An 18,910-nucleotide genomic window follows, 5' to 3' on the forward strand; every position below is an offset into this window, starting at 1 on the left:
AAAAGATGAGGCTCAGAGAGGTCATGGGACTTGCCCAAGGTCATACAGCCAGTAAGTGGCAATCAGGATCAATCTCAGGTCTGCCTGATTTCCCAGCCCAGAGTCTTCTGTATTTCATGGGTGGCGGGGGGATGGCTATGGGAAAAAGGCTTAGAAAAGATAATTTTGTGTGTGCTGAAGCCCAGATCATGGAGTGTGCTTTATCTTTATTACCCCCACTCCTCTGCTTCCAGCCAGGAGCATCAGAGTCCTCCTACTCATCCTCTTCCCTCCCTTTCTTCCACATCCTGGTCTTCATCAGTATACTGAATCATCACCCACACTTGTTCATAGCCTTGAACAAAATAGCACCACCCTGTTGTCTTTCTTGGGTCCATGGAGGAGATGGTCACCAGGACCCAGCACCCATTATTTCCCACACATTCCGGGATCCTGAAATGAGTGGCAAACCCAACTTTCTCTCCCTTCCTCGGGTTCAACGCCTTGCCACACCCCTTTCCATGCTGTTTGCTTCCTGGGGCAAAGTCCAGCTTGGGCCTCTCCCTGGGAGTCCACCATGCCAGTCAAGGTCACTCAACAGCAGAACTCCCAGGAGGCAGCTAGAAACTTGCAGAAGTAGAGCCCACAGAGGACCAACTACAAATCCCTTCTCACCGTCTCAAGCCCAGAATCCACCAAGGTTTGAGCAGGCCAGCTCTGGAGGGACACTCCTTCAATGAAGAGGCACAAGGATGTGTGGCTCCTAGAATAAGCTTTTTTCTTTAAAATCTTTATTTATTTATTTGGCTGCACCAGGTCCTATTTGTGCCACTCAGGATCTTCGTTGTGGCATGCAGAATCTTTAGTTGCGGCATGCAGGCTCTTAGTTACAGCATGTGGGATCTAGTTCCTTGACTGGGGATCGAACCTGGGCCCCCTGCATTGGGAGCATGGAGTCTTAACTACTGGACCACCAGGGAAATCCCTAGAATAAGCTTTTCTAACCCTAATCCCCTTAGGGTTTTCTTGCTGGGATTCCTGAGGCCACCACCAAGCCTTGCCCCCAGAGTCACTGCTCCCTATTTGGCCTAAGAATGGACAAACAGGTCCCTTTCCCTGTTCCTAAGATCCAGCTGAGTCAGGATGACTATTTCAAAAAGAGCTTAGAGGAAAACAAAAAAGAAATCATTATAGAAACCACAAACAACATAAAAGTGGTAACGTCCAAAGTACAGGTTTCCTATACTGAGAATAACATTAAAACCAGTGAAAAGCTTACTGAGTTCCACATTCCTCGATCCCAAGAAAACTCCAGACCTAACTGTGCTGGCATAACTTAATGGGCCCCCTGGTCTGACCCTTCCCTCTAATACAGCCAGCCTCTGGCCATGTGATCTCCCAGGCCAACTCAGGCAACACTGTCATCTGAGTCTTTCACCTTTCACAGATATACTCCAACTTTCCCAAAATGAGAGTTTGTTTTCTGGGTTTACCCCTAGAGTGTCTAAGTTCTCTCCCCCAACACCCACCTCCATCACTGTCCTGGGTAGTGAAACATCTTTAATTGCCCATGAATGAACTCTGAGATTTTCAGCTTCACCCACCTAAGAAGTCTTCACCAAATGAGACTCTTCCTCCCAAAGGACATACAAACAAATGAACTAATGGGCTTCCAAAAATCCATATTATGTGTAATAATGCCTTCTTCATACATTCACCTTCAGATCCCTTCAAGAGTTAGCTTTGTGCTGGGCAGAAGGAAATGCTAGGAGAAAATGCCTAGAACACATTCTCTTCCACCTGCAAAAGGAATTAATTTGAAAAGCAATATGCAAATAAGAAATAACTACCGGCTGCTTTTAAGTTAACAATTGCAATCACAGAATAAAGTTCCAGTTGAAATTCTGACCCTATGTCACCGAGGGGTATCAGAAAAGAACAGAAACAACTCTCACTGGTGTGACAAGTCCTTGTAGTAGCCTCCTCTGAATTTGGTCTTCAACTAAAGCCAGGATTGCGGGGACTTCACGACAACTGTGCTGCGACTGGTAGAAGACAGTTACTGCTAGCAGGGAAAGTCGGAGAATAAAAAATGGTGGTGAGCGTTAAAGTTGCGCGGAGCTTTCGCCTTCTGTGATCCTTGACTCCTTCGGGTAGCCGTCGTTGCCCTGGGATACCAGAGACGCCGTGTCCTGCGCGTCCTGTATCTATAGAGACGACAACATGGCGGCGGTGTGAGTTCTGAGCGTTGGTCCAAGTGACCAGGGGGAGCTGCGCAAGTGGCCAGGGAAGGTATCTGTCTTGGGAGACGGTCTCCTTTGGGAAGTCGTAACCAGGGGTCCCCTCGGTGTCCTTCAGAGAGCCCGGAGGGACTGAGACTTGGGCGAGATCAGCCTGGGGATCTCTTAGACGATGGTGGAACAGCTCTAAGTATATTTTATTCCTTCTTTTTACCTCTTTCTTCCTCCCTCTACTCGGCGACCCGCCACTTTTTACACTGGTCATCTTAGGAATTTTTAGGTTGGAAATTAGGCAAATAAAGGAAGCTGATGATATTTTTTTAAGATCCTCAAGATTAGAAAAAGATTTAAAACAACATCTCCCTTGCCCAGTGTCCTCACAATGATTGCAGGTGTGTGAATCTTTTGGAAGAGTAGCACGTGTTAGTGTGGAAGTTGTAATTGTTCATTATAGTAACATAGGTTTTTCTAGGGCTTTTTCACTTCTCTATTTCTTTCAAGCTTCACATCAATTTTGTGAAATACAATAACCCTCATTTTACAGGTAAGGAGGCTGAGGCTTGAGGAGATGGAGAAACTTGCCCATCTTAAACGAATCTGAGCAGATGCTTCAACCCAGCTTTTCTTGCTCCAGGACCAGTGCTCACTTCTAAGCCCTAAGACCTGGTCTGGACCAGCTTTCTATCCCACTGTCTCTCATTTTTCCTACAAGTGTTGATTGGAAATTTTTTCAGAGCCTTGAGGCAGGGACTGTCTGTAGAATCCCCTAAGGTAATAGTCATTAATGAGCCGGGGAAGTACTACAAAGCCATCCAATAGCAGAGAAGTAATGGGACCTTCCTCCCTATCTCCCCAGCTTGCATTTCTTTGATCCCATCTGAACAGTTCACTTCACAACCAAAGGTAGGAGCCTTGCCTGTCCTGTCCTGTGCCTAGCACTGGTACATAGCAGGCACTCAGTAAATGCCTTGTGAATGAATGAATGTAAGATAATCCCTCCAGAGGGTTTGGACATATTGCCAATTAGGAAAAAGTGCATCAACAGAATCTTTTGTTCTGAATGGGTGGTGGGGAGGGGACGGGAGAGTGTCTGATGGAAACGTGGAACTTTCTAAAGGGCGACCATGAAATTGTTTACTAAAGCATAATATGTTGTAAAAGGGAGCTGAAACCCAGACTTGAAAAGAGATAATTTTAGGCCAAATAAAAGACAATTCCATCTAATCATAAATTGTTGTAAGAACTAAAATATATGTGAAGGACTTACAACACTGCTTGGCACATGGTAAGTTCTTAGTAAATGTTCTTAGAAGTTGTTATTATTTTTGAGATTGCTATTCAAAGAGATGGGCTAGGATACTGAGTAGTCTTAAAAATGTATACATGTTCAAAAAAGGATTACATTGATGCTGTCCAATGTAGTAGCCATACCTGGGTATATGTGCTGAAGGAAGCCTGCTAAAGGAAGGGGGATTTGAGAGGGAGCCAGAGCCAGTTTGGGACACTTCTGTGTCCCCTAGAGCAGGGCCAAGCACCCTTTTGAGCATTTGGTGAAAGCTGTGGACACTCTCCCTGGAAAAGAGCACATGCCCAAACCCATGACATTTTGCATATAATTTGTCTATAACGTTTGTATGTATTTGCATATAACTTCCAGCCGCAGTCTATCAGTGGATCCCTCTGTTTTAGAGGTTGATTCATTAATCTTTGGACTGAGTCATTATTTTAGTGAATGCTTCCTTTAAACCTGGACTACATGTCGTGTACTGATAGAGGAAACCCAGAAGCCCAAGAATCCTCCAGTCTCATTTGCTTCTTCTTTGACTCTTATTCCTTTTCCCACAGGAGGCAAGCCACGTTCAGAGGAAACAAGTAGAGAGTAAAAGCCAAGTAAAGGTAATGCATATGCTTCAGTAACACTCACTGGGGGCTTGATGAGAAATGCCAAGTGTGGCCTTGGAGAGCAGGGCTGCCTGGGCCTCATCCCCAGTTCCCTTTTCCAAATGGCCTTTCCTGAACGGTGAGTCCCTAGGCTCCCAGGCAAAGCCTTGGATCTTGCATTCAGTCTTGTTCCTCATGGTGCTACTTCACACCTGTTGCCAGAGCTAGGAAGCAGACACCCCTGCATGAAAATGATGGCCGTGGTGAGCCTTCTTCATTGACCCCTCTTTTTCATGCCCCTCCTGCCTCCCCTCTGGTCTCTTCCCAGCTCCCAACTGGCAGGAACTCCTGTCTTAGCCAGAGAGCTTCCCTTGGACTTGTGTTCCAGGCACCGGATGCTCATCAGGGCAGCCCTAAGCCTCCTCACGAGGACAGCGGGGACTACACCATGAACGCTGGATCATGCCTGAGTGCCAGCACAGTGGCCTTTCCCACCATCACTGGCAGCAGCGTGGCCATGAGTGCCTACAGCAGCAGCAATGCTAGTGCCTGTGTGAGGACACGTGTGGGGCGGGTGGAGTGGGTGGAGCAGGGCCAAGCAGGGTAGATGGGCAGCAGGGCAGCGGGGGTAGGAATCTGAGACGACCCCACTCTCCTGTCTAAACTCCAGTACTAGACCCTGCATACACTGAGCCCTATGCTAACTGGAGTGGTGGCAGCTGTGAGCGTGATGGTGGAGCGGGGAGAACGCTGGGGAGATGCGAGTTGGGGGCTGATAGAGTAGCCAGTAGTTCTCTCTTCCTTCACAAAGCTCTTCTGGTCTCGAGCCCTAGGGCTTTGTGTTTGTCAGTGGATGGATGTTGTTTACTTCTCACAGCTCTCGGGGGTCCCTCTCTGTGATAGCGCAGGACCAGGGCAGGGGGTGCTTGTCTAGGGATGTAACTATGGGGTCTCACTGCATTTGTGCAGCATGTGTCTGTATCATTTGTGAATTCTCGTGTCTCCTTAGATGTGATGGTGGTTGCATTTGCCTCTCTGTGGACCGGGGTCATCTCACCCCTCCATCTGTGCCATTCTGGCCCAGTTTGCTCACAGATTCACTCACTGCCCTTCCCCGCTCTGCTCTGAGCTGTCAGGAAATTGGAAGTTGGGAAGAAGGGAGAAGCCAGGCTATTTATCTTCTTCCCTCTCTGCTTTTGACAGTGTCTCCAGCAGCAGCTGCATCTCCCTGTGACTCCAGTCCCCACCAGACAGGCCTCTGGGCTCTGAGAACCCCACCACTTCCCCTAACCTATGTGTGGTGGCAGTTTCTTGATGTTGTTAACTTTGGGGTTACTTCACTATCCCCTGGTTGTGCATTAAATTCCTTATTTTAAACACCCGGAGTGGCTTCTGTTTTCCTGGTTGGACCCTAACTGATGCACCAGTTGATATTTATAATAAATGATCCTTGCTCACCCAACTCACCTTTCCTCCACGGGCAGATCAGGCCATCTGACACTCTCTATAAACTGAGATATAGTTCCAAGAAAGAAGGGATTTGCCAGTCCTGTTCACTTTTATAGTCCTGGCACCTAATACAATGTCCATTGCATCATAGGTAGTCAACAAATATCTGTCGAATAGATAAATATATCCTTATGTTATGTAATGACATAAAAACAATACTTGGTCAAAGATAAAGTTAAATGGCAGTGAATTTACTTTCAGAGCGATGACTGGTAGGAAGAGGCACCTGTTTCATCCTTCTGCCATCTTGCCACCCCAGGGATTTTTCCATCTCCCTCCCCCCTCAGATAGATAGGGGCTAGGGATTCACCTATGACAGGATTTTCCATTACAGACAAGAGGCGTTGGCATAGCGAACCTCTAGCATCATTAGGAGAAGTGCTTGGGGTGGTCTCGAAGTCAAGGCACGGGGTGCGGGTTGGTCGCAGGCAAATTGGCTCTTTCTTCTGCTCTACCAGCTAGGTGAGGGGTCTAAGAGGGAATGGTGGTGTATCCCTGTGCTCTGGAGAAGTGCCGGGGATAGACCACTCCAACTAGGAGAGGCTTCTGTAGCGAAGGGGTAGGATGGCAGGCAGAGGAGGAGGAGGCAGCATCTGAACAGGCCGGGATCTGAGGGCACACTGAGGAGCACAACAGGCAAGCTAAGGCTGCTGAGTGTGCCAGGTGGAATGGCCCGTGCGGTGGCCAGGGAAGGCTTCATGGGCAGGGTCTCTGGGAATCTAGTTGGAAAACCATTCCAGTGACCTCAGAAGAGGTAATATCTGACTCACCTACCCGCCCCTCACCTTCTCTCTCCAGACCATCCCCCAGGGGTGAAGAGTGGTGTGATTCATTACTTTCTGGAGGTGGGGAGATCTTTGCCCATTCTCTGGGTCTTTGAATCCTATCCCACTTGCTTCTCCCCTTTCTCCCTGCCGACCAGACAGCCTGCCAGTTCCATGGATACTCAGAAGTGCTTCCCAAAGAAGCAGGACAAAGTGAAGAAGAGGGTCATCTGGGGCATTGAGGTGGCTGAGGAGCTTCAGTGGAAAGGCTGGGAGTTGGGGAAGGAGATCACCAAGAACCTGGTTCTGAAAAATCTATCCTTGAAAATCCAGAAGATAAAGTACAGGTACCAGTATGAGCGATCAGAGACTAAGCCCCTGAGCCTTCAAGCCCCCAAAGCAGCCACTCTTAAAAAACACACTTTTAAAATGTCATATAAAACCAGAAGAGGATATAAAACATGTACAGCTTGAATAATTGTTGAGAGTATAATTTGAATAATTGTTGAATAATTGTGACCAGATTAAATAATGGAATACTAACAGTGTCTGAAGCTCACCTTCTCCCACTATGTGTCCCCCGCACTGGAACACCTTCCCTACCCATAAAGGTAACCAATACCTTGTCTTTCATGATAATGATTTTCTTGTTTTTCTCAAAAGGTTTTACCACTTATGTTTGTATCCCTAAATGTTATAGTTTAATTTTTCCTTCTTATGAACTTTATATAAGCGGGATAACATGGTATATTTTGTTACACTTTTTTTTTTTTTTTTTTTTTTTTTGCGGTACGCGGGCCTCTCACTGTTGTGGCCTCTCCCGTTGCGGAGCACAGGCTCCGGACGCACAGGCTCAGCGGCCGTGGCTCACGGGCCTAGCCGCTCCGCGGCATGTGGGATCTTCTCGGACCGGGGCACGAACCCGTGTGCCCTGCATCGGCAGGTGGACTCTCAACCACTGCGCCACCAGGGACGGCCCCGTTACACTTTTATTTTGCTCAGTTATGTTCGTAAGACTCATCCACATGCAGATATAGTTCATCCTTTTTCATTGCAGTATAATAGTCCAATGTATGCTTCTACCTATTCACCCATTCTTCTGTTAAGGGACGTTTGGGTTGTTTCCAGTTTGGGTCTGTATACATCTCCTATTGCACAAGTTCAAGAGTTTTTCTAGGGTAGATACATAGGAGTACAGTTGCTGTGACTTAGAACATGTACATGTTTGCTTTTTGTAGATTTCTGTACATGTTTGCCAAACTCTTTCCCAAAGGACTTGTAATCCATTTATATTCCCATAAGCCACATATGAGCGTTCCCATTCCTCTGTGTCTTTATCAACAATTGATAATGTCAAGATTTAAAATTTTTGCCAATAATGGTAATTTGTTGTGGGTTCAATTTGCATTTCTCTGATTACTAATACAGCTGAGTGTCTTTTCAAATGTTATTGGCCATTTCATTTGTGAAGTACATGTTTAAGCCTGTGCCCATTCTTCTAATAGATTATCTTTTTTCATTTTTTAAAAATATTGAAATATAGCTGATTTATAATATTATATTAGTTTCAGATGTGTAGAATGGTGATCCAGTATTTTTTTAGATTATACTCCCTTAAAAGCTATTATAAGATATATGGTTGCCAGGGGATAAGGGGGGGGAGGGATATATTGGGATATTGGTATTGACATATACACACTACTATATATAAAATAGATACCTAAGCAGGACCTACTGTATAGCACAGGGAACTCTACTCAATTCTCTGTAATGACCTATATAGGAAAAGAATCTAAAAAAGAGCAGATATATGTGTATGTACAACCGATTCACTTTGCTGTACAGCAGAAACTAACACAACATTGTAAATCAACTATACTCCAATAAAAATTAGAAGAAAAAAAGACAAAAGACAATCAACAAAGAAGACATACAGATAGCTAACAGCACATGAAAAGATGCTGAAGATCACTAATTATTAGAGAAATGCAAATCAAAACGACAATGAGATAACACCGCACACCTGTCAGAATGGCTATCATCAGAAAGTCTACAAATAACAAATGTTGGTGAGGACGTGGAGAAAAGGGAACCCTTGTACACTGTTGGTGGGAATGGAAATTGGTCAGTCGTCATGGAAAACAGTGCAGAGGTTCCTCAAAAAACTAAAAAAAAACGACCATATGATTCAGCAATTCCACTCCTGGGTATATGTCCAGAAAAAAACAAAAACACTAATTGGAAAAGATAAATGCATCCCAATGTTCATAGCAATAGCCAACCCAAGCATCCATCAACAGACAAATGAGTATATATCAATATATACCACAATGGGATATTACTCAGCCAGAAAAAAAGAATGAAATTCTGCCATTTGCAGCAACATGGACGGACCTAGAGAATATAATGCTTAGCGAAATAAGTCAGACAGAGAAAGACAAATACTGTATGATATCACTTATATGTACAATCTAAAAAATAAAACGAATGTATACAGCAAAAGAGAAACAAACTCACAGATACAGAAAACAAACCAGTGGTTACCAGTGGGGAGAGGGAAGTGGGGAGGGGCAAGATAGGGACATGGGATTAAGAAAAACAAACTACTAAGTTTAAAGTAGATAAGCAACAAAGATATATTGCAGAGTACAGGGAATTATAGGCATTATCTTGTAATAACTTTGTTTTAAATTTAAGTTCCCAGTAGGTCCTGCTTAGGTAACTATTTTATATATAGTAGTGTGTATATGTCAATCCCAATCTCCCAGTTTATCCCTACCCCTTCCCTCCATGTTTGTTTTTTGCACCTGTGACTCTATTTCTATTTTGTAAGTAAGTTCATTTGTACCATTTTTTTAGATTCCACATATAAGCGCTATCATATGATATTTGTCTTCTTCTGTCTGACTGACTTCACTCGTATGACAATTTCTAGGTCCATTCATGTTGCTGCAAATGGTGTTATTTCATTCTTTTTTATGGCTGAGTAATATTCCATTGTATATATGTGTACCACATCTTCTTTATCCATTTCTCTGTCAATGGACATTTAGGTTGCTTCCATGTCCTGGCTATTGTAAATAGTGCTGCAATGAACATTGGGGTGTATGTATCTTTTTGCATTATGGTTTTCTCCGGATATATGCCCAGGAGTGGGATTGCTGGATCATACGGCAGCTCTATTTTTAGTTTTTTAAGGAAACTCCATACTGTTCTCCATAATGGTTGTACCAATTTACATTCCCACCAACAGTATAGGAAGGTTCCCTTTTCTCCACACCCTTCCCAGCATTTATTGTTTGCAGATTTTTTGATAATGGCCATTCTGACTGGTGTGAGGTGATACCTCATTGTAGTTTTGATTTGCATTTCTCTAATAATTAGTGATGTTGAGCATCTTTTCATGTGCCTCTTGTCCATCTGTATGTCTTCTTTGGAGAAATGTCTTTTTATTTATTTTATTTATTTATATTTTTAAAATTTTTTTGTGGTACGTGGGCCTCTCACTGCTGTGGCCTCTCCCGCCGCGGAGCACAGGCTCCGGACGCGCAGGCCCAGCGGCCATGGCTCACGGGCCCAGCCACTCTGCGGCATGTGTGATCCTCCCGGACCGGGGCACAAACCCGCGTCCCCTGCATCGGCAGGCAGACTCTCAACCACTGCGCCACCAGGGAAGCCCGAGAAATGTCTTTTTAGATCTTCTGCCCATTTTTTAATTGGGTGTTTGCTTTTTCAATATTGAGCTGCATGAGCCTTTTGTATATTTGGGAGATTAATCCCTGTCGGTCAGTTCATTTGCAAATATTTTCTCCCATTCTGTGGGTTGTTTTTTTCATTTTGTTTATGGTTTCCTTTGCTGTGCTAGATTGTCTTTTCCTTTTATTTTTAAATTTAATTTTATTTATTTTTTTAAACAGCAGGTTCTTATTAGTCATCAATTTTATACATATCAGTGTATACATGTCAATCCCAATCGCCCAATTCAGCACACCACCATCCCCACCCCACCCCCCGCAGCTTTCCCCCCTTGGTGTCCCTACGTTTGTTCTCTACATCTGTGTCTCAACTTCTGCCCTGCATACCAGTTCATCTGTACCATTTTTCTAGGTTCCACATACATGCGTTAATATACGATATTTGTTTTTCTCTTTCTGACTTACTTCACTCTGTATGACAATCTCTAGATCCATCCACGTCTCAACAAAGGACCCAATTTTGTTCCTTTTTATGGCTGAGTAATATTCCATTGTATATATGTGCCACATCTTCTTTATCCATTCATCTGTCGATGGACACTTAGGTTGCTTCCATGTCCTGGCTATTGTAAATAGAGCTGCAATGAACATTGCAGTACATGACTCTTTTTGAATTATGGTTTTCTCAGGGTATATGCCCAGTAGTGGGATTGCTGGGTCGTATGGTAGTTCTATTTGTAGTTTTTTAAGGAACCTCCATACTGTTCTCCATAGTGGCTGTATCAATTTACATTCTGACCAACAGTGCAAGAGGGTTCCCTTTTCTCCACACCCTCTCCAGCATTTGTTGTTTGTAGATTTTCTGATGATGCCCATTCTAACTGGTGTGAGGTGATACCTCATTGTACTTTTGATTTGCATTTCTCTAATAATTAGTGATGTTGAGCAGCTTTTCATGTGCTTCTTGGCCATCTGTATGTCTTCTTTGGAGAAATGTCTATTTAGGTCTCCTGCCCATTTTTGGATTGGGTTGTTTGTTTTTTTAATATTGAGCTGCATGAGCTGTTTATATATTTTGCAGATTAATCGTTTGTCTGTTGATTCGTTTGCAAATATTTTCTCCCATTCTGAGGGTTGTCTTTTTGTCTTGTTTATGGTTTCCTTTGCTGTGCAAAAGCTTTGAAGTTTCATTAGGTCCCATTTGTTTATTTTTGTTTTTATTTCCATTACTCTAGGAGGTGGATCAAAAAAGATGTTGCTGTGATTTATGTCAAAGAGTGTTCTTCCTATGTTTTCCTCTAAGAGTTTTATAGTGTCCAGTCTTACATTTAGGTCTCTAATCCATTTTGAGTTTATTTTTGTGTATGGTGTTAGGGACTATTCTAATTTCATTCTTTTACAGTTTTCCCAGCACCACTTATTGAAGAGGCTGTCTTTTCTCCATTGTATATCCTTGCCTCCTTTGTCATAGATTAGTTGACCATAGGTGCGTGGGTTTATCTCTGGGCTTTCTATCTTGTTCCTTTGATCTATGTTTTTGTTTTTGTGCCAGTACCATATTGTCTTGATTACTGTAGCTTTGTAGTATAGTCTGAAGTCAGGGAGTCTAATTCCTCCAGCTCCGGTTTTTTCCCTCAAGACTGCTTTGGCTATTGGGGGTCTTTTGCGTCTCCATACAAATTTTACGATTTTTTGTTCTAGTTCCGTAAAAAATGCCATTGGTAATTTGATAGGGATTGCATTGAATCTGTAGATTGCTTTGGGTAGTATAGTCATTTTCACAATATTGATTCTTCCAATCCAAGAACATGGTATATCTCTCCATCTGTTGGTATTGTCTTTAATTTCTTTCATCAGTGTCTTATACTTTTCTTCATACAGGTCTTTTGTCTCCCTAGGTAGGTTTATTCCTAGGTATTTTATTCTTTTTTTTGCAGTGATAAATGGGAGTGTTTCTTTAATTTCTCTTTCAGACTTTTCATCATTAGTATATAGGAATGCAAGATATTTCTGTGCATTAATTTTGTATCCTGCGACTTTACCAAATTCATTGATTAGCTCTAGTAGTTTTCTGGTGGCATCTTTAGGATTCTCTATGTATAGTATCATGTCAAACAGTGCAAACAGTGTCACTGCAAACAGTGACAGTTTTACTTCTTCTTTTCCATTTTGTATTCATTTTATTTCTTTTTTTTCTCTGATTTCTGTGGCTAGGACTTCCAAGACTATGTTGAGTAATAGTGGTGAGAGTGGACATCCTTGTCTTGTTCCTGATCTTAGAGGAAATGCTTTCAGTTTTTCACCATTGAGAATGATGTTTGCTGTGGGTTTGTCATATATGACCTTTATTATGTTGAGGTAGGTTCCCTCTATGCCCACTTTCTGGAGAGTTTTTTTTATCATAAATGGGTGTTGAATTTTGTCAAAAGCTTTTTCTGCATCTATTGAGATGATCATATGGTTTTTCTTCTTCAATTTGTTAATATGGTGTATCACATTGATTGATTTGCATATATTGAAGAATCCTCGCATCCCTGGAATAAATCCCACTTGATCATGGTGTACGATCCTTTTAAAGTGTTGTTGGATTCTGTTTGCTAGTATTTTGTTGAGGATTTTTGCATCTATATTCATCAGTGATATTGGTCTGTAGTTTTCTTTTTTGGTAGTATCTTTGTCTGGTTTTGGTATCAGGGTGATGGTGACCTCATAGAATGTGTTTGGGAGTGTTCCTTACTCTGCAATTTTTTGGAAGAGTTTTAGAAGGATGGGTGTTAGCTCTTCTCTAAATGTTTGATAGAATTCACCTGTGAAGGCATCTGGTCCTGGACTTTTGTTTTTTGGAAGATTTTTAATCACAGTTTCAATTTCATTACTTGTGATTGGTTTGTTCATATTTTCTATTTCTTCCTGGTTCAGTCTTGGAAGGTTATACCTTTCTAAGAATTTGTCCATTTCTTCCAGGTTGTCCATGTTATTGGCATAGAGTTGCTTGTTGTAGTCTCTTAGGATGCTTTGTATTTCTGCGGTGTCTGTTGTAACTTCTCCTTTTTCATTTCTAATTTTATTGATTTGAGTCCTCTCCCTCTTTTTCTTGATGAGTCTGGCTAATGTTTTATCAACTTTGTTTATCTTCTCAAAGAACCAGCTTTTAGTTTTATTGATCTTGGCTATTGTTTTCTTTGTTTCTATTTCATTTATTTCTGCTCTGATCTTTATGATTTCTTTCCTTCTACTAACTTTGGGTTTTGTTTGTTCTTCTTTCTCTGGCTCCTTTAGGTGTAAATTAGATTGTTTATTTGAGATTTTTCTTGTTTCTTGAGGTAGGCTTGTATTGCTATAAACTTCCCTCTTAGAACTGCTTTTGCTGCATCCCATAGGTTTTGGATCATCGTGTTTTCATTGTCATTTGTCTTTAGGTATTTTTTGATTTCCTCAGTGATCTCTTGGTTATTTAGTAACATATTGTTTAGCCTCCATGTGTTTGTGTTTTTTACATTTTTTCCCCCTGTAATTGATTTCTAATCTCATAACATTGTGGTCAGAAAAGATACTTGATACGATTTCAATTTTCTTAAATTTACTGAGGCTTGATTTGTGACCCAAGATGTGATTTATCCTGGAGAATGTTCCGTGCACACTTGAGAAGAAAGTGTAATCTGCTGTTTTTGGATGGAATGTCCTATATATATCAGTTAAATCTATCTGCTCTATTGTGTCATTTAAAGCTTCTGTTTCCTTATTTATTTTCATTTTGGATGATCTGTCCATTGGTGTAAGTGAGGTGTTAAAGTCCCCCACTATTACTGTGTTACCGTCGATTTCCTCTTTTATAGCTGTTAGCAGTTGCCTTATGCATTGAGATGCTCCTGTGTTGGGTGCATATATATTTATAATTGTTATATCTTCTTCTTGGATTGATCCCTTGATCATTATGTAGTGTCCTTCCTTGTTTCTTGAAGCATTCTTTATTTTAAAGTCTATTTTATCTAATATGAGTATTGCTACCCAGCTTTCTTTTGATTTCCATTTGCATGGAATATCTTTTTCCATCCCCTCACTTTCAGTCTGTATGTGTCCCTAGGTCTGAAGTGGGTCTCTTGTAGAGAGCATATATATGGGTCTTGTTTTTGTATCCATTCAGCAAGTCTGTGTCTTTTGGTTGGAGCATTTAATCCATTCACGTTTAAGGTAATTATCAATATGTATGTTCCTATGACCATTTTCTTAATTGTTTTGGGTTTTTTTTTTTTAGGTTCTTTTCTTCTCTTGTGTTTCCCACTTAGAGACGTTCCTTTAGCATTTGTTGTAGAGCTGGTTTGGTGGTGCTGAATTCTCTTAGCTTTTGCTTGTCTGTAAAGCTTTTTATTTCTCCATCGAATCTGGATGAGATCCTTGCTGGCTAGAGTAATCTTGGTTGTAGGTTCTTCCCTTTCATCACTTTAAGTATATCATGCCACTCCCTTCTGGCTTGCAGAGTTTCTGCTGAGAAGTCAGCTGTTAACCTTATGGGAGTTCCCTTGTATGATATTTGTCGTTTTTCCCTTGCTGCTTTCAATACTTTTTCTTTGTCTTTAATTTTTGCCAGTTTGATTACTATGTGTCTCAGAGTGTTTCTTCTTGGGTTTATCCCGTATGAGACTCTCTGCGCTTCCTGGACTTGGGTGGCTATTTCCTTTCCCATGTTAGGAAATCTTTCGACTATAATTTCTTCAAATATTTTCTCAGGTCCTTTCTCTCTCTCTTCTCCTTCTGGGACCCCTATAATGCAAATGTTGTTGCGTTTAATGTTGTCCCAGAGGTCTCAGGCTGTCTTCATTTCTTTTCATTCTTTTTTCTTTATTCCATTCCGCAGCAGTGAATTCCACCATTCTGTCTTCCAGGTCACTTATCCGTTCTTCTGCCTCAGTTATTCTGCTATTGATTCCTTCTAGTGTATTTTTCATTTCAGTTATTGTATTGTTCATCTCTGTTTGTTTGTTCTTTAATTCTTCTAGGTCTTTGTTAAACATTTCTTGCATCTTCTTGATCTTTGCCTCCATTCTTTTCCCGAGGTCCCGGATCATCTTCACTGTCATTATTCTGAATTCTTTTTCTGGAAGGTTGCCTATCTCCACTTCATTTAGTTGTTTTTCTGGGGTTTTATTTTGTTGCTTCATCTGGTACATAGCCCTCTGCCTTTTCATCTTGTCTATCTTTCTGTGAATATGGTTTTTGTTCCACAGGCTGCAGGATTGTAGTTCTTCTTGCTTCTGCTGTCTGCCCTTATAATGTCTTTTTTAAATAGAAATTCTTATTGAGGATACTAATCCTTTGTCAGTTCTGTGTTGTGAATATCTTCTCCCACTTTGTGACTTGTCTTTTACTCTATCATGTCTTTTGAAGAAAAGAAGTTCTTAATTTCAAAGGAATCAAATGTACCCATATTTTTCTTTTATGGTTGAGGCTTTTTTGTATCTTGTTTAAGAAGTTCTTCTCTACCCTTACCTAGGTCATGAAGATATTCTCTTATAGTGTCTTCTATAGACTTTATAATTTTGCATTTAATATTTGTCTTTTATCTATATGGAATTGATTTTTGTGAATGGTTTCAAGTAGGGATCCAATGACATTTTTTTCCCTCAACCAAATGTCCAATTGTCCCAACACCATTTATTGAAAAGTTCATACCTTCTCTGATGATCTCCCCCACCACTGATGTATATCAAGTGTCCATATATGTATGGATCCATTTTTGAACTCTGTTTTGTTCCCTTGCTCTATTTGTCTTTCCCTGGGCCAATAAATATCATCCTGAATTAAATATTAGAGCTTATAATAAATCTTGAATATCTTATAGTATAAGTCTTCCAACTTCATTCTTATTCAGGATTGTCTTGGCTATCCTTGGGCCATTGAACTTTCATATATGTCTCCAAATCAGCTTACCACACACACATAAACTACTTTTTGAGATTTTGATTGGGATTTATTTGAAACTATAGGTTAATTTGGGGAGACTTGATGTCATTACAAACTGAGTCTTTCATGACAGTTTTTATCTTTCATGACTCATGGTTTATCTTTATATTTCTTTAGGTCTTCTTTCATGCCTCTCAATAAAATATAGATTTTTCTCTGTAGGTGTCTTACACATCTTTAGTTAGATTTATCCCTAAGTGTTTTATATTTTTGATGATGCTGAGTATGATCTCTTTTAAAGTTGTTTCATTTTCTGCTTGTTGCTGGCTTTATAGAAAGTCATTTTTTAAAAATATGGATGTTTTGTTCATAATCTTGTGCCCAGAAACCTTGGTAAGTTCTCTCATTAACTCTAATAATGTATTTGTTAATTCTTTTTTTCCACATACACATTCATATCTTATATGAAAATGGCATTTTTCCTTCCTTTCCAACCCTATCTCCTTTCTTTCTTTGTCTTTTCTTACTGCACTGTTGAAAAGGAAAGTGTTGAACAGAAGCTGTTATAGAAGGCATCATTGTTTTGTTCATGATCTCAGCATGAAAGATTCCAGTGTTTCACCATTAATTTGGATGGTTCCTGTAGTTTTTTCTTTCTTTTTTTTTTTAGACTTTATCAGGTTAAGGAAGTTCCCTTCTATTTCTAGGTTGCTGAGAGTTTTTGTCATAAACATATGTTGAAGTTTAATATTTTTCTTTATTGAGACGATCATTTGATTTTTTTCTCTCTTAATTTGTTAGTATGGTGAATTACATTAACTGATTTTTTTAATGTTACACCAACTGTGTATTCCTAGAATAAGCCCAACTTGGTCATGATTGAGTATTCTTTTTATACAGATTGCTAAATTCTTTTTGCCAGTATTTTGTTTATGGGTGATATTAGCCTGTAATTTTCCTTTCTTCTCATAACTGTCAGGTTTTGATAACAACGTTATGATGGATTCATAGAATATGGTGGGGAGGGTTTCCTTGTTTTCTGCTGTTGGGAAGAGAAGACAAGGATTATCAGATGCTTGGTACTACTTGCTGGGGAGCCATCTGGCCTGGTGTTTTCTTTGTGGGAAGATTTTTGACTATTTATTTAATTTTTTGGATACTTTTAGAAAGGGTGGCCATAAAATGTATAATTCTTGAATCAGTTTTGGTCAATTATACATTCCTAGGAATATGTATATTTTATCTGAACTTATTGCTATAGATTTTTTGATAATATTGCCTTCTTATTAATATATTTTTAAAAATAAATTTATTTATTTATGGCTGCATTGGGTCTTCGTTGCTGTGTGTGGGCTTTCTCTAGTTGGGGCATGCAAGGGCTACGCTTCTCATGGCTTCTCTTGTTGCAGAGCACAGGCTGTAGGCATGCGGGCTTCAGTAGTTGTGGCACATGGGCTCAGTAGTTGTGGCACACGGGCTCAATAGTTGTGGCTTACGGGCTCTAGAGTGCAGGCGCGTAGTTGTGGCACACGGGCTTAGTTGCTCCACGGCATGTGGGATCTTCCCAGACCAGCCTTGAACCCGTGTCCCCTGCATTGGCAGGCAGGTTCTTAACCACTGCGCCACCAGGGAAGTCCCCTATTAGTATTTTTGAAGTCTGCAGAATCTATAGTTTTGACCCACTCTGGAACTCTACAGCTGTGCCGAGATCTCTGCTTGGGAATGCATCCCTGGCACCTCTGTTCTCAGCTTTGGTTTCCCCCAGCTAAGTGCTCAGGGATTTGGTTAAATCAGGGCAGCCTTCCCCATCCCAGACCCCACTGACCACCATGTGCATCTGAGGTACAAGCGCTGCTCCCTTGGCCCTGTATCTTTTCATTCAGTGCTCTGACATCCGAGAGTGAAGGTCTGCAAGAGAAGTGGTAGGATGAGGGAGACAGTTCCTCCTATGACAGAACACCTGTGTTTCTCCTTCCATGGTCCCACAGACTCAAGTCTGCTTGGCTTTCCAGAATCTTCCCTAATCTTTCTGCCTCTCCTAATTTTCTGATCCTGAAGTGCTTATCCTCTGGCTCCTTCCCACAGGCCCCCCAAGACCAAATTCTTCTTCACGGTCATCCCCCAGCCCATCTTCCTGAGCCCAGGCATAACCCTCTCACTCCCAATCATCTTCCGGCCCCTGGAGGAGGTAAGGTCTGCCATGGTGAGTGGAGGGCAGGGAGGGACACAGGCACAGTGACTTCAGAGCAGGATGTAGGGCAGAGCAGCAAGGAGCTCTCCCACCACACCCACATCCCACCAGCTGGAGCCAAAACTCATTAGATAGAGGGGGCTTCCCAGTTGGATGTTGTTGGGGGAAAAGGCTGTGCTACTGTGTTGGCCATCAGAAAGCCCTATATTCCTTGGGCTCTTCCTGCTCTCAAAATGTTTCCCCAAATACTTTGTTCCTCACAAAAGAAGCCCTACATCTCTGAGACCAAGATGGTGCTGGAACACAAGTAACTGACCCTCTCTTCAGAGACTGAGATGGAGGGCCATAGCCCAACCCAGCCCTCAGCAGTTGTGTTGAGGGGATGGCCAAGGGCTGGGGTCAGGTGAGTGGTCCTTGAGTACCACCCGGCTACCACTGATCAACCAGGGCCTCTGCCTCCCTGCCCCCACACTGCAGAAGGAGTACGTGGACCAGCTGTGGTTTGAGAAAGCAGAGGGGATGTTCTGTGTGGACCTGAGAGCCACCCTGCCCTGCCACAATCTGATCTGCCCACCGTCCCTGCAGTTGCCCGTGTGTGCCATGGGGGACATGGCCGAGGCCTGGTTCTGTCTGGACAATGCGGGGTGAGGGCCGTGGCTGAGGCTCAGAGGTGGGAAGAGTGAGGACTGTGAGGAGGGTTCCTGGGAGCAGGAGAGACTGGCCTGTGTGATGGTGGAAGGAGATAGGGGG

At 42.0% G+C, this 18,910-nt stretch overlaps 1 protein-coding gene across 1 annotated transcript in view; it reads left to right on the forward strand.

Moving 5' to 3' along the window:
• The first annotated feature begins 2,202 nt into the window (after window positions 1–2,202).
• Window positions 2,203–18,910, forward strand: part of CFAP65 (cilia and flagella associated protein 65) — a 43,104-nt gene continuing 26,396 nt past the window's right edge. Inside the window, 7 exon segments of the mRNA XM_073807885.1 lie at window positions 2,203–2,211; window positions 4,065–4,132; window positions 4,462–4,523; window positions 4,526–4,647; window positions 6,536–6,720; window positions 18,055–18,157; window positions 18,638–18,804. Coding sequence (XP_073663986.1) covers window positions 2,203–2,211; window positions 4,065–4,132; window positions 4,462–4,523; window positions 4,526–4,647; window positions 6,536–6,720; window positions 18,055–18,157; window positions 18,638–18,804 — 716 coding nt within the window.

The sequence above is a fragment of the Tursiops truncatus genome, chromosome 7 (assembly GCF_011762595.2).
Source record: "Tursiops truncatus isolate mTurTru1 chromosome 7, mTurTru1.mat.Y, whole genome shotgun sequence".
NCBI classification, from domain to species: Eukaryota; Metazoa; Chordata; class Mammalia; order Artiodactyla; family Delphinidae; genus Tursiops; species Tursiops truncatus.